The sequence below is a fragment of the Borostomias antarcticus genome (genome assembly GCF_949987555.1).
Source record: "Borostomias antarcticus genome assembly, chromosome: 24".
Lineage (NCBI taxonomy): Eukaryota > Metazoa > Chordata > Actinopteri > Stomiiformes > Stomiidae > Borostomias > Borostomias antarcticus.
In genome coordinates, this window is record NC_140257.1 from 8339981 (window position 1) to 8363016 (window position 23036).

Consider the following 23036-nt stretch of genomic DNA (forward strand, 5'->3'; position numbering starts at 1 on the left):
TGTATACGTTTTTCTAATGTGTCTAGTTATGGACACGTGTTTGCACCATTATACATTAAAGGCATACTGTGTGATGTGTTCTGTGCCCGTTTTGAGGTATATAATTAAAAGTCAGACAACTAGGAGGTGTGGTTTGAGCGGGCCGAGTCTGACAGCTGTTACTGGCTAGTTGAGATAAAGCAGTGCTGGCAGCTAACGTTAGCACACTAGCTACACATTGTTTAAATGGTGAGTAGCTAGTATATTTACATTTGAAACTGATGTTTACCCTGGCCTAGAGAGATTGCCTAACATGGCTATCTAGCTATGTCTGTAACGTTAATGTTTTCATAATAGCAGCAGTCCTTGTTTTGTGGCATCTAGCTAACGTTCACGTTCTCTGGATTCGTAGCTAGTGAACTCTAATGTCTATAGCTACCTAGTTAGCGAAGGTTAGCATGTCGAGCTGATTGTAGCAAGCTAGCTAGAGGCTAGTCAGTCAGACACAGTTGGAAGAATGATTGTGTCATGGTTGCTTGACAACGACGAATTAAAGAGACAGTGTAGCAAACATGTCCAGCCAGCTAGCTAGTCATTAGCTATTATGCTAGCCATTTTGCTAACTTCTCCAGGTTACTAGCATGATACAAAAACAAACATGCCAATTAGACATTATGTTATTGTTAGTGTGGTGCGGATAGTAGCAGGCTTTGCGTTTAACAACATAGAGGCCTCAATTCATAATCTTAGTCAAAAAGAAAGTTTTCCTGTCTAGCGAGTTACAGTATCTACATTTTCCAGCTTGCTAGGGTTACTACTCATTACAGCTCACGGATTTTGAAGCTTCTTCTATGGCGTTAGCTAGCCTTTATTATGCGACCTGGGGGCTTTTGACCCAGCTAGTTTTAGGCGATAAAAGAAAAGGTAGCATATAGCCTACAGAGGTGCTCTAACCCATGCAGGGCTTATGTGCAGTGTGCTATTTAATTTCTTCCCATTCTATTCCTGTCATTGCGGAGGTTAGAAAGAGATCTGACCTTTCGATTGCATTTATCATAAACACTCTTTTTGTGTGTGAAGACTACTAATGAATAAGCGAGCAGCCAATTGGCATTTAGCTCATATCTTCATCAAGCACAACCCTTCAGCTTTTTTTGATTTGCCGACGTGTCATGTGCCTTTCCCCCTGAATGATGGTAATAGCGAGTAGAACCTGTAGCCTATCTTTGGAGTTCATGTCTTGCCAGTTGCCATAACTTGTTCTGTCTTCTGTTCACAGAAGGCCTATGTACTAAATGGAGATGGATGATGAGCTCGAGAACTTCATCAAGGAACAGAGGGTTAAAGTGGCAGAAGATAAAGCCAACCTGAAACAAGAGCCACCTTACATGGAAATGAGGGTATGTTTCTCTTTATAACCAGAGTGCTGGAAATAATATCTAGGCTTCCTTGAATGTATTAGCTTGCTTTGTGAATTGAGTTACTCTAATGGTTGTTAGCATGGTTCTGTTTCAAAATGCTGGTCTTAAGATCTGCACAACATAGTGTTTTTTGCTATCATTAGTTATCAGATTTGTGTTTGGTATTCCCTGACAGGCAAAGGATGAGAAAGTCAATGACCCCGCTAAGGAAAACATCCCTCCATTTAAACGATCCACAGCACAGGGGAAAGGTAAAATATATATGAGTCTCTTTGTGACCCTTAAGTCCATCTTCCTTCTGACAACAAAACACTCATCCACATCATGTGTGGACCATTCTGTGTTGCAGAGGAGAACCAGTGCCCTAGTTTACCTCTCGGTGAAGACTATGAGCGGAAGAAACAGAAGTTACAACAGGAGCTTCGTCTGGACTATAGACGTTACATGGCTAGGGTAGATATGACCACTGTGTCATCCAGAGTTTTTGTGAATGTGCCTGGCTGCTTTACAAACAAACTGTCAGTTGACCCATCAATGATGCATATGATGAAAAAAACCAAGTGCAGTGCAGAAAACAATATTCTAACACTTGTATTGGATTGCAGAAGAAGCATATTGATGCTGGTGAGCCAGGCCCACCTCTTGGCCATGGTGAGAGGGGAACTGTCAAGGTAAATGGTCTATACACATCTGATTAGATCCTTTTATAACAAAGACCATCTTTAGACCCCACGTGGAAACATCTGATCAACTTTTGAGCAGGCTGTCCCCTTTTTACACCTCCCAATTTCCCCGTTCCTCCAGGAGCACCTCGCCACCCACCAACCCCTGGTCCTCCTCGACGGCCAGCGCGGCCCCAGACCCCCCTCCATGAGGGACGCCGCTACCCTGACGGAGGGGCGGAGGGGAGGGCCCAGGTGCCACCGTCTGGGCGAGGGCAGGGGTCCCTGGGCTGAGGAGGATGCCCCCCCCCCTGGAGAGAGCAGGACCACCAGGCAGGGGGGGGTGGAGCCTGCGGACGGAGACTCTGAGGGGGACTATACAGAGGAAGAGCTGGAGCTGATGGAGAGGAGGAGGCTCAGACAGACGGGGTTGGAGGCGGGACACCCGGAGAAGAGGCGGCCAAGGCGCTACTGCAAAGCGGATGTGAGGTGGGAGGAGATGACTGTCAGCCTGTCTCTACCAGCAGCGTTGTACTCGCTTCCTTGGTTGACCTGACCCTGGCTCTAACCCTGACCTTTCATTCATTCTCACGTGTAAAGGTTCAGGGACAGGAGAATTGAGCCATGCGGTGACTACATTGACACGAATCATCACGGAGAGAGGCAAAGTTACGAAAGCAGGTATGGGGAGCTTGACAGCTAGTAAACATTAAAGCTGCAATCATTGATTTTCACTAATTTTGTCATTCATCTGTCATTCTGATTTCGCCTTTCCACTCATTGGCCTTTGTTGGTGTTTGTTGTGCCAACTACTTAGGCTAAGTCCATGGGGATTTAGCATCAGTCCGTTAGATAATACAAAGTCCCGAAGCCAACCGGAAATCCTCTGACAGATGAGGAAGGACACTTTTTACTGCAGCATGTTTACCCCCTTGCTGATAATGCACTTTGAAGGCGTATTATCCTGAGGTGTGTGATGGGGTGGTGCTGATGGATGTCCTGTCCGGTGTGTGTGTGTGTGACAGGCTGCAGGGCGCAGCAGGGCTCTGGGAAGGCGGGACATCCAGGTTAACCACCAATACCTACAAGGCTGGATTCGCCACCGGACTCATGATTGGTAAGAGATATTATTTTTGACATACACTCACACTGTGGATGTGGAATATGGAGGAAAAAAGGTTTTGGGGGAAAAAAACTTGAAAGGATCCGATAATTGAAACCTATAACAAACGTGACTTTTTCAAGGTGTATGTTTGCCTCAGCGGTCACTGAGGCGGAGGCTAGTTTGTTTTTGGTGGCGTGCGTGCGTGCGTGAATGCGTGTTTGTTCGTTATTTAGCAGGATTACGCTAAAACAGGGGTGGCCAACCAGTCAGAGACTAAGAGCCACAAAAATTACTGTGGTACCACCCAGAGCCACACCATATATACCAGCGTTTCTCAACCTTTTTTTCAGTCACCGCACCCTTCATAAGTACTTAAAATCCCAAGGCACCCCAGTCTAAAATAAGAAGAAAAACATTATTGTCCATTAAATATACATTTTAAGTTAATTTATTTAAAATGAATACATACAACAAGATATTTTCGGACATAATATATTTTGGACTGGGCTGGGTTAGGCTGGACTGGACTGGGCTGGGTTAGGCTGGGCTGGACTGGGTTAGGCTGGACTGGGTTAGGCTGGGTTAGGCTGAACTGGGCTGGGTTAGGCTGGGCTGGACTGGGCTGGGTTAGGCTGAAAATATATATATGAGGACGAAAATGTCCTGTGTTCGTCTTCATATTTTCTTTTAGCTGCGCATTTCTTTCCAGCCATTCTTTGGTTGTGTACAGTAGCCTAGGCTACGTTAGCTTTTGTCGTCACGCAAAGCAAATTATGTTGTTTACAATAGGTGCGTTCGCATGACAAATATTTTTCAATCTGGTAGATTTCAAGCGTATACATGGGATACAAAGTAAACTGGTTGGATGTTTACATGCGACAACGAGACAAATGTTTCGAACGCGCACGCAGCCGTGACTGATTGCGTTACGATGGTAACAAACAGCTGATTACGGAACTGTCGAGCGTGCCTTGATTAGTCAAGTCTTGAGCATGCGCACAATGAACGCAGAACGCAGCATGAATCCGTTTCAAGGTAGTATACATGACGGACCAAACGGTTTCCAAAAGGTTTAAACTACCTCCTTGAAAGCGATTGGAATTTCAATCAGGTTGGGGCATTTCAGTCGGATTGAGGTGTTTATATGACATATTTTCAATCGGTTTGGTCTTCCAAACCTATTTGAAACCGATTCAAACTGTCCATGTAAACGCACCTAATAATTTTGTTACCAAGGTGATTTGCTACCTATATGATTGGTTTGAAGTGGTTCTCACGCAACTTCCTCACTAGCGAAACGAATCATGATTTTATGACAAATCTGCAATAAACTAAAATGGGCGGGAAGAAATGCACAGCGAAACTAGAGAGAGAGAAACGTTCTTATGGAATTAATTAATTTATTTTTTAATGAAAGGATGGAAGAGCCGCAAGCAAACTTTTTTGGGGGGATGGATGGAGGAGCCGCACATTGACGGGCAAAGAGCCGCGGGTTGGCCACCCCTGAACTAGACTGATTTTCACAAAACTTGGCGGAGGGGTGTAGCATGGGCCAATTAAGATTACATTTCGGAGTATGTGCAACTTGCCCACACTGGCATCATACCCAGGTCCTCTGATCTGCATTCACACATCACCACCTGTCATAAACACCAGTACCAGCTACGCCACCAAACAGCTCTTCAATGGTGCAAGTCAGCCATGTTTATACTGAGGACTGAGTTTAACCATTTCAATTGGGTTACACCAACAAAATGCATTCATAGGCGGAGGCCTGAGCTCCCTGAGCTCCCTTTATGGTCAAGATTGTGAATCTACTCTTTATACAACGGTTAGTTCTGGTTCTTGATTCTGATTGGCTGGAAGCCGTGTTAAAATACTTTGTAACACACACCTGGGACCGCATATCATTCCATTTTCAGTATTAAAGCGCCTCCCATTTGATCCAATCGGATCCAATGCATTGTAGTTGTTGTTGCCTGGCAACCCTTTTGTTAGGGGAACTATTTTGCTCGGCGGAATTGAGGGAATGAAGCTTCGTTTTGAATAAATGTTAATATTTTACATTGCTGTGTGTTTATTTTACACTAATAGCTGTAGTAACCGTTGTATAAAAGCAATAAACCACTCGAGACCGTGTGTTATAGTGATTTTATAACAGCTAGGGGGGTTTTAACAACGCCTGGTTTATTGCTTAATTCTAGGGGCAGAAGATGCAGGAGAGGCCTTACAGAGGCGGAAGGATCTCTACAGGCAGGAGCTGCAGGAGCAGATAGCTGAGCAGCAGAGGAACAGGAAGAGGTAAAGGACCTTGTCTTCTTCACGTCCCTTTAGACAAACCTTCAGCCTTCCTGATGCTCAGTCGAGTGCTTTTAGTTATTACAGACTGTCTGAAGTTTTACATTTACCGTAGTACAAGACCGCGTCCAAGCATTCCTGAATCACTGCAGGTGAACCATCTCTTGAATCTGCTCTCGTTTCAGGGAGAAGGATCTGGAGCTGAGTGTGGCGGCCACAGGAGCAAATGACCCAGAGAAACGGGTAGGTTGACTTGCATCATCATTCAGTGCTCAGTGTTCAGTATGCAAGTATGAACATTTACAGTTTCCTGACTTTTTTTCAAAGAGCGCAACAGTAGCCATGTTTCCATCCACTTGTCAATCGAATTGTGTGAGGATCGCTAAAAATATGAATGCGAATAAAGCCGGTGAACGTGCGTTTCCATCTAGAGCTTTAAATCGGATAAAGCATTTATCACAAAAGACTTTTATCGAACAAGAGAAAATCCGATGAGATCGACAGTACAAACCTTTTGTCGATTTTCATGATTTTTAATCGAATTTTACTGTTTCCATAAGGCATTTTTAATTCGATAACTTAATTCGCATAAAACGTGTGGATGGACATGAACATGGCTAGTGTCTCTCGTCTCAAATTCTAGTTTTACCATTCTTGTCCAAACGGCCCACACTAACTGTGCATTTGCACCATGCACCTTGTCCATAACTAGCCTGATCGCATCAAACTATTTGGGCTGAGTGGTGTGGGGAAAAGAAGAGAGGGTCAGCGCCAGGCTGGCCTGGACCTCGCGCCACCAGGGGAGCATGCGAGCGGCCGACCCAGCGATGAGAAGCCGTCTGTGGACAGAGAGAGGGAGAGGGAGAGACTCCCCCCCGAGCAGCCCGGAGTAGCCTTCCAGTCCCCTCTCCTGGAGTACAGCTCAGCCCTGGGCCTGGGCGGCGGGGGCCTCACCCCGTATAGCCAGGCCCTGGGGGGCCCCAGGGGAATGGACACCCCCAGGTACGGGAGCAGTCTCAGCCAGACCCGCCCTCAAGCGCTCTTAAAAGATGAACTAACAAGGCTGATGAATGCATGAACTATGTATAACAACTCCGTTTCAGTGTGTTCTGTTAAAATCATAGCATATCACTACTGACAATGCTGCTGTGGTTGATGTCAGAAGTGGATGAATTAATGGATGAGACATCCTTCCATCATCCATCCATCCCGCTCTCCTCTCTCTGTGTGATGTGCAGAATCCCAGCCTTCGCTCCTCACCCTCCACCCCCATTGGCGGATGCCTACAGGATTCCCTGTTACTATGGCCCCAGCCTGCCCTACCGTAAGTACAGTACACCCAGACTGTCTCTCACAGGTTATACCGGTGCATCCCCAAAAATTAGAATATTGAGAAAAAAGTTCATTATTTTCCGTGATTTAATTCAAAAAGTGAAACTTTCATGCATTCTAGATCCGTTACACAAAGTGAAATATTTAAAACCTTTTTTGTTTTAATCTTTATGATTGTACAGTATGTTTAGTATGTCCATTTATACACTCACTCAATACTTGGTTGGGGTTCCTTTTTGCACAAATTACTGCATCAACGTGGAGTGTGGCATGGAGGCAATCAGCCTTGAAATATTTCACTTCATGTGTAATGAATCTATAATATATGAAAGTTGCACTTTTTGAATTAAATTATGGAAAATAATGAACGTTCCACAATATTAAAATTTTCTGAGATGCACCTGTATTATTAGAATGGAAATACATACATCTCAAGACAGCTTGGACTTTGACAGAGATGACCAATGTCCATTGTCCCTCAAAAGCAAGTTGCAAGTTGGCTACCTCTCCCCAAAGCATGTTGGTATCAGAGATGATAATCTGTGTGTGATGCTTGTGTGTCAGTTGGTCAGATGGCCGTGATCGGCGGAGTCCCACCCATGTCCTACCCAGTCATGCCTCTGACCGGAGGAGGCCTCCCCAGCCAGCTGGGCCCCCCCAGCCCCAACAGCCACGCCCACCCACCACCACCACATCTGTAAGTATTCACACCTCAGTAGCTACTGTTAGTACACTTTCAACGTCTTCGGCTTTATTCTAGTGTCCCTGAAATAAGCCCCCCCCCCTCTTCCCCCCAAAAAAGCACTGGGTTGTTTTGGTATTCTGTGTTGTGACCTTGTTTCATTTACTTCAGTCTGGTGCTGTTAAGTCAAAAGTGTTGGATGAATATTGTTGGATGCATTGCATATCCCTTGATCAGCAGTAGCTGGGTCTCACTGTAACTCCTACACATAAAGAACAAGATGGCTCCTCTCTCAGCAGTAATCATTCAGTTCTGGAGCAGTGTGCCAAGGTCCTAGCCTACTCACCACCATCTGGTCAGAAGTGTTCTTTCTCCCTGCTGAGTCACTGTTACTGCTGCCCTGGGCTCTATCTCTCTCTTATCTGCCCGCGCTTCTCTGAACCTGCAATACACTGTGACCCCACGAGAGGGCGGGTCATCGAGGGAAGCTACATTACCCTCCTTTGGCTGCAAACAACCCAACCCTAACTGACTGATGGGCGCGCTGTCGCCATCTGGTGGCTGTGGTTGTGACCAACGAATGGCCGCCCTCTAAGGGAACTTCAGTTACTTAAATCCCCTAGATTCGGGCGGAGATCCAGGTTGGTGGGGGTGGGGGTGGGGTCATCAGGCCCTGTGATGCCACAGGGGGAGCCTGTGTCTGCCCATGGGAGAGTGACAAGGGGAGAGAGGTGAGGGAGATCCTGGGACTGTGGAGTATTGGTTGTTTTTGTCCCTTTGGAGCACTTCAAGGGCGGAATGTTAGCATTACTAAAGAGGCCTGTGTTTTCCCATGAATGCCTGGTTCATACTGAAGATGCTTTTTGGGGAGTTAACCGTTCTTGGACTTGAGTAAAAGCTTTATTTTCTTTGAACCTCTGGTCTGGTGTAATTCTTGACATCCTATGCACTACCCATGCCTGACAATAAAATAAATGCCAAGAAGAAAAATATTCTTGGCTACAAATAAAATAGTTCCCAGACGTAATAGGTCAAATGTGCAGCTAGGAACTATTTTGAGCCTCCATAAACCATTGTGACATGCTTCAACCACTAAAAAACCAACCCCTCATTAGTGCAACTCTCCTACATACAGTATAAGACTGCCCTGGACTTTCTACCCTATAACTCCCCACGTTTTGCTCAATGATTCGATTCATATGCATCAGGCGCAACATGTTCATGTCCTCTCCTACATCACGCCCTATTGTTTATTGTGTTAACCCAATTCTGTTCATTATTCAGCTACAAAGGCTCATGAACAGGGCGCACAAACTAAATATATAGGAGCCCAGTGATTCTCTTGTCTCTCTCTCCCAGCAGACCCAACAGTTATGCTGCTGATGTCATCTCAGGGATCAGTATATTTCCTGGAGAGAAAGTCCGTTCTTCCAAAGAGACTTACAGAGAGGCCCTGGACCAACAGGTAGAGTACTGTATATCATCAGGTGGATTTTAGAAATTTTGTTTTGAATGAAAAATCATTCAAAAACATGTTAAACTCTCGATTTCAAAGACAAGAAACTCACCTAGGTGTTAGTTGGCGTTCTGACATATAATTCGCCATAAAGTAAGATTCTAGTTCATCTGGAAAGGCTTTTTTAAATATTTAGCATAGAACTATTTAGTCACAGCACATACGTGTGTAAACTTCCGCAAACTAGGTAGCCTAGCAACATAAACAATAACAGTAGCTACCGTAAGTAGTTCCGCTTCCTGAATCCCCTCTGCGGATTGATCTACACATCTACAACGGTCGCTTCAATACGAGTCAATGTACTTGACTCGTTTCAGCGACACTGAAACGGACGTTTGAGATCATCTAACTTCCGTAGTTTGACGTATTTCCGACGCAAACAAGCTATGAGGGTGGGACATATGTTTAGAGGAATTTGATTGGAACATTGACAAGTGGACGGGTTTTAAGAACTTTAGACAGATTCGATAGAAGGATAGCGTTGATTGACGGGTGGATGTCGTGAGATTATTGGCCTAAAATCGAAGGTACCTGTTGTCGTCATTGCACGTGACCTACCGTTTTCCAGGAAGTAAGAAATTATATACTTTGATATAAGATTACAACAAAAGTAGAATTTTCTATTTTTTTTTGGCATACATCGTTCAATAGGTGAACACTATGACTTATATGAACCAAAATGGGACAGAATGCTTTTTTCATTTCAGTGCGACTTTAAAGGTGGCCTCAGTAACACTGTACCCCTGTCCTGTCCGTCTTGCAGATCCAGGAGAGGGAGGAGCGGCGGAGACTGGAGAGGGAGGAGAGCGTGCGCTACGAGGCCAAGCTGGAGGCCGACATGAAGAACCACGAACCCTGGGGGCGGGGAGGGGGTGGAGCCCCCCTCCGAGACAGCAGAGGGAACCTTATAAGTATGGACCACACCGGTCTCAAGATACTATTTAAAAAGCTTTCAATTACATCATTGAATCTAAGGCCACTGTCATACTTTAATTTGTTCAGATTCAGGGAATAATGTGTTACAATGTTGCACTTGGACTTTAGCTTGATTCGTGTTCAGACAGCAATATAGACAGAGCAAACGATCTCCGGGTCTGCTCTGGTTCTGAATGCCTTCAACTTGTAAACAGTTTTGTGATTGGTCCAAATTTTACAGCAAGTTTGCATTTCTGAAAATCCTTTCTTCACTGACACCGGTGATCGACCCGTAATCGAAAATGGAGCATCAGCGGCATGCGTGTATAATAGCGTTGGTTGGCCTAGTGTTGGTTGGCCATCTCTAGTTCATATAGCAGTGTTCAGTATATGGACAACATATCCAGTTTGAGCAGGCATCACAACTACGACTAGAGAACAGTGTGCTATTGCATATGATCAGGAGAAGACGCACTGCTCAACAGAACATTGAAAGCCCATTTCCTTCATAGTTAACAGTTTGTACTGTAGACTTTGTAGACTGTGCAGGGTACAACAATGAGTTGTATTTGTGGGTAACATGCGTTCTCACTGAATTGCCCTGTGGGGCGATTGCAAGCGGGCTGAGACCACCCTCTCTAGACCACCCTCTCTAGACCACCCTCTCTAGACCACCCTCTCTAGACCACCCTCTCTAGACCACCCTCTCTAGGTGGTCTCAGCCCGGTTGATTTGTTCCGGAACCGTGAGTGATTGCTGTGTTCACATATGACCAAACGACCCCGGGGAAATGCTCCCGGTATCACAACAACAAGATAGGTCTGAATGCACCCTAAATTAATGAAATGATTTCAAATTGTATTTGGATCCAAATATAATTCACGTAATTCACTTCATCACCACGTTCAGTAGTTTCTTATGCTCCATCTTAAACAGAACTCATCTGTATATCGTGTGTCCTAACTGTGGGGATCAGAGAGAGTTCAATAGGAAAAGCATCATGGTGTTGGCTCCTTTTCGCTTGCTGATGAAACTAGTCTGGATTTTATAATCCCATAATTTGCACCTGTCCAGTTATCTCAGATCTTTGATCAAGAGCACAGCAGTACACATAGGAGTAGATTTGGGATCGGGCCTCAGTCGGTAAGATTTTATGGAGGCAGGTCTGTCTCTTTACAATTTCTAAACGGGACAGATCACTTGAACGCCTGAGAAACATTAGATTAGACCACATTCTTACTCATCTCTTCCCTCTGCGTCACCAGCTGACCTGAAACAGATGCACAAGTTGAACGAAGAGGCCTACATCAACCCTCAGACCTGGCAGAGGAGAGCCACCGCCAACATGGCCGTTCTGAGAGAGGACAGACCTCCATCCAACAACAGAGTCTCAGGTAGGCTTCACCAAAACATCCCTTCACATCAATGTGCTATTTAGGGTAGGAGAGTGAGTCAGAAGAAGAATACTAGAATTTTGCCATTGGTCAGTAAACATGAGTCATAGTCATAGTCAATTTATTTTTTACACGCATACTAATTACAACTGTTTAGGTTGCCCAAAGCGTGGTTTCCAAGGAGGAGAAAACATTGAAACATTGAGCAACATTAGACAGACAAGATACCCACATTAAAACTGTACAACAACAAACAGCCGAGGGGATAGGAACAATAGGGAACACAAAAACATTAGTCTCGCGGGCCAGACGAGTCGACTTCCGCTCCAGATTGTCTACTACGTCTGGTATTCAGCCTCTGAAATTTTGTTGAAGGGGTGAAAAACGGGCGGATATCAAGTCAAAATTCCGTAGAGAGTAGTAGACAGTCCGGACCGGAAGTTTTTTTTTTTTTTTTTATTGGGGGGGGTGGGGGGTACTCTCTCTCTTTCTCTCACTCACAGATTCTCTCTCTCTCTTCCCCCCTTCTCTCTCTCCCGGTGCCTCAGGGTTCACCCATGTCCAGACTCCCCAGATTGCCAGAGGCAGTGTGTTCACCAGCCAGCCTACAGCTCAGGAGCTCCTGGAGAAGGACAAGTACAAGACCTACCTCAAACACCAGGTACTGGGCTACCGACAGTACTGCACGTCAACACCAGGGGGCGTGACATGAGCTGCTTCCTCATGTGATCAATGAATTGTAGCTACATGACTGCCAGCGGTAACAGGTTTCCATCACATAGAACAATTTTGGATTTGTGGTTGAAAACACACAAACACACACACACACACACACACACACACACACACACACACACACACACACAGAGAACTGACTACCCCACTCTACAAGATTCAAGATTTCTTTATTGTTTCGTCCTTCATACAAGTATAAGGGAGTAAAATGGCTTCTGGCTCTTCCTGTCCAGATAGAGGAGAAGCGCCTTAAAGAAGCAGAGCAGAGGGAGAACATGCGCCAGGAGGAGGAGAAGGAGGAGAGGAAGCTGGAGGAGCAGAGGGCTCAGATCCTGAGGGAGTACAAGGAGGAGCAGGACATGAAGAAACGAAAAGAGATGGAGGTCAGCAGGTCACCTCAACCTGGGTCCTGACTGGGAGACACAGTGGATTTCATTTAGTTTTGTCATTGATGAACACAGAGTCCTCTATGATGTCAAAGTGTTGGGCGGAAAATCAGCACATCTCCCTCACTCAGAGAATTACAAATAAAAAATAGAAAATAAATGACTCCATAAGCACCTTTTGGCTGCAAGTATAGCTGTGAGTTTCTTTGGGTAAGTCTCGGTCAGCGTTGCACATCTGCCGGCTTCGTTCTAAGTTTTTTTTTTTCATTGGTAGACCCGGCCCCTGATTCAGATCCACTACAAAATGTCATGGTTTCTAGTTGCCCCATGATGCACCTCTCCACTAAGTTTTATGAAAATAGGTTTGGTAGTTTTTGCTTAATCATAGTCCAAAAAATGAATGGAGGTGAATGGCCGGCCCGACTGTGTGGGTGGTCCATGGACCCGCCCCGTGATTCGCATCCGCTCCAAAATGTAATGGCATCTAAGTTGGACCATGCTACACCCTTCCACAGAGTTTTGTGAAAATCGGCCCGGTAGTTTTTGTCCTGCAACAAATAGACAAACGCATGCATGCATGCACACGCAAGCCACCGAAAACATGACCTCTCGTCCTGCGCTGCCGCTGGGGCGGAGGTAATCTTGTGAAATACCTCAGTTGCACGTAAGGGCACTCCCTTCAACTAATTATGTGACTTCTGAAGAAAATGAACGTGCAAGAGCTTATTTTAATTTTATTTCTAATTAATTTACAAAAATATGTAGATTATTTTTCTCAAATTGACATTATAGAGTACTTTGTGTATAATGTCACCTAAAATACTCTATTTTGTTTTCATGTTGTAACACAATGAAATGTGAAAAGGTCCAAGGGTACGTGCATTTGGCATAATTATGTTGCAATAAAATTATAGAATAGAAATACTTTATGAAAATAGTTCTCCATATTGAAGGCATTTGTAAAAAAATAAAAAAAATAATGAAATGTTAGGAAGTTATTTCTCCTTCCCAGATCTGACGATTTACGGTACTGTAGTACTCAACAAGTGATTACGTACTACAGTAAACCAATTTAACTAACTTATTCTTCCATATCAGGGATTATTTCTGTGATGAAGTTCAACATCCTCTCCCCCCTTCAGCTGAAAGCCAAGAACGAGGAGCTGAACCGCCTAGCGGAGCAGCACAGGAGGGAGGAGGAGCGGAAGAAGAAGGAGGCGGAGGAGAAGCACAACACGGCCCTCCGGAGGCAGTATGAGAGAGAGCGACAGACACGCCTAGAGGAGGTGAGAGAGCAGCCAAACCTCTATAGCTACATCAGCATTTTCATGCTTTAAAATACTTCAAGCTCTAAACGCTGGAATGATGCCATATGTGAGCATTATCATTTGTGAGCATTATCATATGTGAGCATTATCATTTGTGAGCATTATCATTTGTGAGCATTATCATATGTGAGCATTATCATTTGCTGTAAAATGTCAATAACATGTATGAACAAAAAGGAATATAAGTGTGATGCCCATCATACTGTCTGTTGGCAGGAGCACAGGGAGGCCTCTCCGCCCATTCCCACCCTCCAGAGGAGAGGAGGGGGAGGAGGAGGAGGCGCGGCCCCCCAGTACACCCCCAGACCCCCCAGCGGGGACAGCCGGCGCTCCACTGCCCCCATGTCTGTGAGTGCTGCTGCGCAGGGAGGGACCGTTGAGGGAATACTGAGAGCATTAGACCTCTGAGCAACAGAGAGAGAAAAAGCCGATGGAAAAAGGGCTTCTTTTCTTTTGCATCCCCGCTTTTTGATCATAGACCTTGTAGCTATCTTGGAAAAATAGTTCAATCTGTCCGTTTAATGTGTAATCTGGCCCTTTTAATATGTAATCTGGTCGTTTAATATGTAATATATGAATTAAAAATGGCATTCGTAGCGTCCGGCCTTTACTAGTCTCTCAGTATAACAGCTGGAAAAGATGTCGTGCCGATGCAGCTGTTACACTTTCACACTGGACGAACGGGTCACTGAAATTACTGTTACTAACTAGCTAACTACGCTATGCATTCTGGAGATTTGTCTGATTGTAGTGAATAATCTTGTTGCGCTCGCCTGACCGGAGGCTATGAAGAGACAGAGACAGACTACACTTCATTTTCAAAAACCGCCGAGCAAAAAGGCGAAACCAGCCGAAGGACAAAAAACGGGGAGCTTGGTGGACGGATGTTAAAGCTCCACAGCCAGGCTTGACCTCACCGCTCCGCTGTGGCGCCGGCTTCTGTCATGTTCATGAAATGAATATCAATGAAGGATATTGACAAAAGGAATATTAGTGTGATGCCCATCATACTGTCTGTTGGCAGGAGCACAGGGAGGCCTCTCCGCCCATTCCCACCCTCCAGAGGAGAGGAGGAGGAGGAGGAGGAGGAGGAGGAGGAGGCGCGGCCCCCCAGTACACCCCCAGACCCCCCAGCGGGGACAGCCGGCGCTCCACTGCCCCCATGTCTGTGAGTGCTGCTGCGCAGGGAGGGACCGTTGAGGGAATACTGAGAGCATGAAGAATGACCATGTTTCTCCTTTCTCTCTGTCTCTCTCTCTCTGTCTGTCTCTGTGTCTGTCTCTGTGTCTGTCTGTCTGTCTGTCTGTCTGTCTGTCTGTCTGTCTGTCTGTCTGTCTGTCTGTCTGTCTGTCTGTCTCTGTCTGTCTGTCTCTCTCTTTCTCTCTCTCTCTCTGTCTCTCTCTCTGTCTCTCTCTGTCTCTCTCTGTCTCTCTCTCTGTCTCTTTCTCTCTCTCTCTCTCTCTCTCTCTCTCTCTCTCTCTCTCTCTCTCTCTCTTTCTCTTTCTCTTTCTCTCTCTCTCTCTCTCTCTCTGTCTCTCTCAGGAGTGTTCCCTCTCAGGGCTCCAGTCCCCACCTGTCCCAGCTCGCAGGAACCAGCTGAGAGCTGCAGGTAACACACACACACACACACACACACACACACACACACCCGCCGGAAATGAAATCCCGTAAGTGAGCGGTGGTCTTTTCTGCACTTGTCCGCCCGCCAGAGGAGCAGCGCTACGTGATCGGCGAGCTGGCGGCGCTGTGGAAGAAGCTGCGCAGCGAGCAGAGGCGCGTGGAGGGGGAGTGGGAGGAGCCGGACTCCCGCATGTCTGACAGGTGCGGCTCCGCCCACTTACGGTGTTCACGCGGCGGTTGGAGTTGATGATGGCGAGGCCTGTATGTCAGCTACATAACTGTGTGCGCGTGCGTGTGTGTGTTCGCTCACAAGGATGTGTGTGTCCCTCCAGGCGCAGGGAGGGGGTGGATGTGTTCGACATGGCCAGGCTGTGTCTGCCGGCCCCCGTCAGAAGACCCTCCTGGAGGAACACGGAGCCCAGCAACCTGCTGCACATCCACCACTCCCTACAGCTCAGATACCCAGGTACCCTCACCACTCAGCACACTAGACTACACTAGACTACACTAGACTACACTAGAATACACTAGACTACACTACACTACACTAGAGTACACTAGACTACACTACACTACACTACACTAGAGTACACTAGACTACACTACACTAGAGTACACTAGACTCTAGACTACACTAGAGTACACTAGACTACACTACACTACACTACACTAGAGTACACTAGACTACACTACACTACACTAGAGTACACTAGACTCTAGACCAGGGTTTCCGTTAGAGAAAATCGGTACCGGTCAATGTGTCCGGGAAGATTAGACTTTTCCGGACAAACTGGAGAAATTCCGGTCATTATATTATAATATGATATTAGGCCTATTATAGGCGTTTGTCGCGGTGATTGGCCGTTGTGTAGCTTATATATGCCATTTATTGTCTTATTTCACATCCGTATGATTAAATGTGTGATAGGCTGTCATGATTCCATGCGCTAGGCCTATATGTAATTGCACAGCCACAAAAATAGTCAGCTTTGAATTGCGACTGTAGGCTAGAACATGAATGTTTATTTCAATTGCATGAATCGGATTTGAGGATGTAGGCTAATTGGTTTGGGATTCGCGACAGTAATATGTGTTTACTAATTTCTCTTTCCAGTTTTAGCCTACCCTTTTTATCAATAAAACAGCGTCATTATAACCATGGACATTGCAGTAGGCTATGAGGATGAGGAGGACATAACTGTTGAGAAACAACTGATAGGCGGGCTGGGCTAAATAAAGAAATGCCACAATGCATGTCTAGATATATAACATTTGTATTTAAAAGTGCGACATGTAGGCTTCTCGTAACATTTTAATTTAAGGCCTACGGCTGCGCTGATTGGAATTCATAGTCTAGGCCTATAGCCTAATTTTGGCCTTTTATCAGATAGACTAAAATAGAACAAAACTCTTTGAAAATAAATATAGCCTCCTTAAATAAAGTGTGAGAACTTACAACCTGCATAGGCTAATTTCCATTCGATATTAATGGGCCTATACATTTTCGCCTCAAGCTCCGTACCTCGATCGGGCTCCCTCTCGCTTGCTATGGTGGCCCGCTAGCCTATAGGCAGATTTATCTTACGGCTATTTTTTCATCGCATATGCAGTAGCCTAAACATTAACGGAACAAAATGAATAGGCCTATTCGTTTTTTTATATTCAAAAGGAATCATAATATATGGAAATTTAATTTTAGCCTATTGTACGCCTAATACAATTAGGGGGAATTATTGTGTCCGGACATTATGACCGGAGAGATTTTAATATATCGGACTTCAACTGATTTTTCCGGACAAAAAACGGTAATTACCGGCTAACGGAAACCCTGCTCTAGACTACACTAGACTACACTAGAGTACACTAGACTACACTAGACTCTAGACTACACTAGACTCTAGACTACACTAGACTACACTAGAGTGCACTAGAGTACACTAGAGTACACTAGAGTGCACTATGTGCACTAGAGTACACTAGAGTACACTAGAGTACACTAGAGTACACGAGTGCAGCAGAGTACAGTAGAGTGGAGTCCTTAGCACTCAGGTGTGTGTGTGCGTGTGCGTGTATGTATGTGCGTGCGTGTGTGTGTGTGTGTGTGTGTGTGTGTGCGTGCGTGCGTGTGTGTGTGCGTGCGTGTGTGTGTGTGTGTGTGTGTGCGTGTGTGTGTGTGTGTGTGTCTGTTACAGACAGTGAGTCCAGGTATGGCTACAGTGAGCTCCCCAGGGAGGAGGGTCAGAGTGTGGACATCCAGTCACAGGCCGACCTCAGAGAGCAGCAGCGCCGGACGGCCCGGCTGAGGAGGAAGCCTGACCACGGTCAGACGGACACACACACACACACACACACACACACACACATACACAGTGGCATGCACAGACATTTTGGGGGGCAGGTGCTCAGTGAAAAATGAGGGCACCTTGCGCGGGGGGGTGCTGACAGATAATTTATATTTTGATTGTCGAGCGACTTGTTGACGGGGGGGGGGGCACATACAGTAGGCCTACACTGTAAAAACAAATATTAAAATAAAAGTAACTTTCAAAAGGGCACTTGCCTTGTCCAGAGGGCAAAGGGCAGGTGCTCTAGCACCACCTCGTGTCTATCTGTGCACGTCCCTGCACACACATACACACGCACGCACACACACACACACACACACACACTAACACACCAAATCTAACACACCAGTAACACCAGCCCAGGCTGCTATTCAAACCACTGCTCTTAGTGTCAGCTTGTTTATTAGCTTGTTTATTGGGTTGTTAGGTTGTACCCTGGTTAGCATGTGCCTAACAAAATAACCATCGTTTGTCTTTTCAGATTATTTTGACCTGTCGCCACCCCGGCAACCAGATCAGTATGAGGTGAGTTCTTAGGCAACGGGTACTGGTCAGTTATCATCACATGTACATGTAGCACTGGGTACTGGTCAGTTATCACATGTAGCACTGGGTACTGGTCAGTTATCATCACATGTACAGCACTCGATACTGGTCAGTTATCATCACATGTAGCACTGGGTACTGGTCAGTTATCATCACATGTAGCACTGGGTACTGGTCAGTTATCATCACATGTACAGCACTGGGTACTGGTCAGTTATCATCACATGTAGCACTGGGTACTGGTCAGTTATCATCACATGTAGCACTGGGTACTGGTCAGTTATCATCACATGTAGCACTGGGTACTGGTCAGTTATCATCACATGTAGCACTGGGTACTGGTCAGTTATCATCACATGTACAGCACTGGGTACTGGTCAGTTATCATCACATACAGCACTGAGTACTGGTCAGTTATCATCACATGTAGCACTGGGTACTGGTCAGTTATCATCACATGTAGCACTGGGTACTGGTCAGTTATCATCACATGTAGCACTGGGTACTGGTCAGTTATCATCACATGTACAGCACTGGGTACTGGTCAGTTATCATCACATACAGCACTGAGTACTGGTCAGTTATCATCACATGTAGCACTGGGTACTGGTCATTTATCATCACATGTAGCACTGGGTACTGGTCAGTTATCATCACATGTAGCACTGGGTACTGGTCAGTTATCATCACATGTAGCACTGGGTACTGGTCAGTTATCATCACATGTAGCACTGGGCACTGGTCAGTTATCACATGTAGCACTGGGTACTGGTCAGTTATTATCACATGTAGCACTGGGTACTGGTCAGTTATCATCACATGTAGCACTGGGTACTGGTCAGTTATCACATGTAGCACTGGGTACTGGTCAGTTATCATCACATGTAGCACTGGGTACTGGTCATTTATCCATTTTCCTGTTCTGAATTAGACTAAAACAAGCATGTTGTTGTGTTACCAGAGGAGAGCAACGGGAGATCCTCACACAGGCTTCCTGTTGGAGTCGGAAAGTGCCTTCATTGGTATGTGTGTGATATACAGTCTACATTACAGTGTACTCGTGTTGCCATATTTAATAGTCATAGACAATCTAATTAAATAAATGAAATATAGTCTTATTTTATATAATATTTTATTATTTATTGTCAACACAACTGTTTTATAGTCGTTGAGGTGTGTTTGAATTACCTCAGTTTGCACTTTTTTGTTTTGGGACTGTCCCATTGGTTTGCTTGTATGAGGTACATTAAATCGAATACCCTAGTTATATGTAAAAGTAAACACTCAGTGGCCATTTTATTTGTTACACCTGTGTAGTACCTGTAGTACTGGGTAGGACCCCTTTTGCCTATTCTTTGTGCCATGGATTCAACAAGGTGCCCTTCTGCACACCACTGTTGTAAACATCAGTTATTTGAGCATTTGTGGCCTTTCTGTTAGCTTGAACGACTCTGGCCATTCTCCTCTGACCTCTCTCATTATTAAAAAGGTGTTTGTCCACAGAACTGACACTCAATGGACGTTATTTGTTTATCGCACCATTCTGTGATAAACTCTAGAGACTATAGGACATGAAAAGTCTATGGCAGCAGGGCAGCTGTGTCTGAGATGCTAGAACCACCATGTCTGGCCCATTCTGATGTTTGGTCGAACCACAACTAAACCTCTTCGCCATGTCTGCATGCTTTATATATGTTGGCTGTTTGGAGGAGCAGGCTATTTGCGTCAACGAACAGGTACCTAGTAAAGAGGCAATTGAGTATGAATACTATTAGAACCAGATGAAAGGTGTACTGCGGCTGATGGTGGTCAGAGCTTTCTCTAGAGGGCTACTATGAGAGCTACCCCGCTTAGGCTCGTTGTGTTGTTGTCCTTTCCGTCCTGCCCAGACCCCCTGGGCGACGCCTACTCCGTGCCCCCCACCCCTGAACAGAGGACCTCCCAGCTGTCAGCCAGGGAGAGGAGGAGGCGGACCAAGAGGAGCGAACCGCACAACGTATGTCATCTCTCTGCCCCGGTCACCGTCCCCGCGTCCTAACATCTGTCCAGGGACTGACGGTCTCGCACTCCACATATTTTTAAAGGTCCCATATTATCCTCCTTTTCAACCAGTTAATATCGGTCTCTCGGGTCCCCAAAAACATGCCTTTGAATATTTGGGCTGAAAATCTCACTGAGGTGAAGCATTGTAGCATGCCTTTATACAACTCTGTTTCAGTCCTGTTCTGGAGGTGCTGTATCAAGTGTCTGTATCTTTAATGCAAATGAGCTGCTTCTTCCTGCCCCCACTCTCTACTGCCTCCAGAGGTTCAAACTATGTAAATGCAGTAGGACGTTTCTGGGCGGCTAGTTATCTTTTTTTTTTACCTTTTGTTTTTCTCCAGATGGAGGGCTCGTGATGTCAGCAGCCCAGGATAATCTGAACAGCTTTTGAATCAAGTTTTCGGAATTTAGCTGCCCCCTCAAAATAAAGACTGGGTTGTCTTATTTCAAAGTTTGTGTGTGAACTCGTCAACGCTGTAAATGAGGGAAACCTCTGCGCTTTTAGAAATAAAGGTTTGAATGAATGCATTATCAGAGACCCACATGTACTATGTGCACAAGCTCTGAAAAAGTGAGTTTTTCATAATAGGATTCATGAGTTTCCGTAATAGTTTTTTTCCCCCACTATCCTTTCACTGGGAGGGAACTGAGTTGGAACGTACTGTAGCAGCATTTAAAACGCTAAAAATGATGGTCTACCTCTGAAAACGCCAGAGTTGATGTTTTTAATATTAATGGCAGGATATGTTTTTGTGGTCTTGCAGTGAAGAAATGCAGGTGTTTATAGGGCAGCATTGTGCAGTGTGTGCCTACTGTGCTAGTTGCATTGATTGCCGTGAAAAGGTTTTACATGGTCAAATGAAAGTATTTATTATTGCTTATTTTGTTGTATTACATATCACTTTATTTGTAATAAATTATTTATGAATGTTATTGTACAGTGTGAAAAAGTTTGGCTTTGTTTTTGTAATTTCATTTTTAAATTCCTTATAATCCTTAAAATAAATTATATTTTAAATAAGGAAGAGTTTGTGTATTTTGTGTTTAGAAGAGATGACTGTTATTCAACTTCTATTCTACACAATAGGAACACAGGTGTGGTGTGCAACAGTGAGAAATAAGTTACCGCTCACACTGTATCAATGAAATAATTCAAAATCTTTATTGATGTATGACAATGTTTCACATGAACAATATGTCGTCTGTGACATTGATTTGACCAAAATAAAACTACAACAAAACATGACGATGTAAACCTTACTTTCCCAAAGTAACCAGCTTTCCAAGAAACTCTTGACCAGACTTTGTCCTCATACAGTACAGTACATCTGTATCAAACAAATCATATGAATATGATTTATTTCCAAAACATCAACTAATATTCCCAAACATCAAACCTCCTCATCCAACTTTACATTTGATTCAATTTGTAAATGATGATGCATCAAATGTGAGAAGAGAGAAGGAGGTGACATTCTGGGTGGAATTGGGCCAAAATCTAAATTTGGTTATAATTTAAATAAAATGCTACTATTTACATATAAAATGGAACAATGTTTACTCACATACATTAGTGTCATGGTAGCATAATCAAAAAACAAACAAAAGCCGTGGTGACATTGTTACTGTCGTGAGAAATGTGTGTTATGAAATGTATTAAATTATCTTGGATTGCCGTTTGAGTTGTGAAACACAAAAAGACAAAATTAGTATCTTGCAATACCACAAAGCTACTGTTGATTTGTCTAGTGTCAGTTGATGGCTGAAGGTACTACCTTAGATACCTCTTGGCTGTGCAAAACAAAACCATCTGACGTCACAAGTCCTTTCTTTCCTCATCATTTAATACCTTATTTCAAATTAACGCCAAAAGATACCAAAAAGTATGCGCACCCCCCCCCAAAGTGTTAGCTAGCCCCACAAGCGCAGAGGGGGAAATTACTGTTATAATTGCATTGTTATAATAATCATCAGAGTGATTTCATTGAGTATTTTTATGCTGTACAAGGAAGGCATAGCCATTCATTCGTTCAGTGCTTTAGTCAACCCCACAGACCTCAACAATGTCCATCATTAATCTCATTCAACCAGTACAGTGTTTTGTGTGTATGCAGCCAGCAGGGTCAGGGAGAAGAGTTTCCAGGACCATTCTTAGTGGGCTCAAGCTCTTCCAGCCTACACTTTAAAGGGACAGTTCACCCAATTAAAACCACTTCAGCTGATATTCCACCTACGTAGGATCCTGTCGATTCTTCCGGAAAATATTTTTTAAGGATTGAGTGAGCCCCTCCATGCCCTCGAGTTCATATGTGTTAAGATAGGAGGGAGAAGTCTGGAAATTTCAGAGCCAGCCACCCATCCCCCCCCCCCCCCCCCCCCTCATTGAGGCACTGCTGAGCCTGTGCTCGTCCTCCGCCATTGGTCCAGGTTCAACCGTCGGTGATGTCACTGGCTCCCTGAGCCAACCGTCTCCTCGCCAGGCAGCAGGGAGATGTCGAAGGCGTTCCCGATGCGCAGGAAGAACTTGCGCAGCACGGCTCGTAGCTCCGGGATCAGGTCAAACTGCATGATCTCACAGAGGAGGGGGTAGTACCGGGACGCGTGGGCCTTGAACTGTGGACGGACAGACGGACAGACAGACAGACAGACAGACAGACAGACAGACAGAGACAGACAAAAAAGACCACATCAAGTTGTTGTTCTCAAACTTAATGCTTGGTAAGGGAAAG

General features: G+C 45.0%; 2 protein-coding genes across 2 annotated transcripts in view; one reads left to right on the forward strand and one right to left on the reverse strand.

The window, feature by feature from the left end:
• The first annotated feature begins 143 nt into the window (after positions 1-143).
• cspp1b (centrosome and spindle pole associated protein 1b) lies at positions 144-21125 on the forward strand. Its single transcript, XM_084458199.1, has 29 exons — positions 144-228; positions 1259-1379; positions 1576-1651; positions 1750-1853; positions 2006-2071; positions 2205-2317; positions 2396-2551; positions 2663-2743; positions 3088-3179; positions 5372-5468; positions 5651-5708; positions 6178-6467; positions 6704-6789; positions 7362-7494; positions 8839-8944; positions 9759-9906; positions 11176-11304; positions 11853-11965; positions 12273-12422; positions 13568-13711; positions 13970-14101; positions 15296-15362; positions 15463-15574; positions 15706-15839; positions 17566-17694; positions 18200-18243; positions 19226-19286; positions 20154-20260; positions 20649-21125. The coding sequence occupies exons 2-29, from the start codon at positions 1275-1277 to the stop codon at positions 20661-20663; spliced, it is 3048 nt and encodes a 1015-aa protein (XP_084314325.1). The 5' UTR covers positions 144-228; positions 1259-1274; the 3' UTR covers positions 20664-21125.
• A 321-nt stretch (positions 21126-21446) lies between these two features.
• The window catches only part of LOC311325134 (brefeldin A-inhibited guanine nucleotide-exchange protein 1-like), a 39801-nt gene continuing 38211 nt past the window's right edge, over positions 21447-23036 (reverse strand). The window contains exon 39 of the mRNA XM_084457794.1: positions 21447-22920. Coding sequence (XP_084313920.1) covers positions 22753-22920 — 168 coding nt within the window. The 3' untranslated portion in view covers positions 21447-22752. The remainder of the gene's footprint in view (positions 22921-23036) is intronic.

Excerpts from the sequence above, each read along its gene's own strand:
- cspp1b (XM_084458199.1), top strand. The coding sequence starts at position 1,275 with ATGGAGATGGATGATGAGCTCGAGAACTTCATCAAGGAACAGAGGGTT. Across the intron at positions 9,907-11,175 it reads CAGCAGAGGGAACCTTATAA|CTGACCTGAAACAGATGCAC; the intron begins GTATGGACCACA and ends CTGCGTCACCAG. Across the intron at positions 13,712-13,969 it reads GACAGACACGCCTAGAGGAG|GAGCACAGGGAGGCCTCTCC; the intron begins GTGAGAGAGCAG and ends GTCTGTTGGCAG.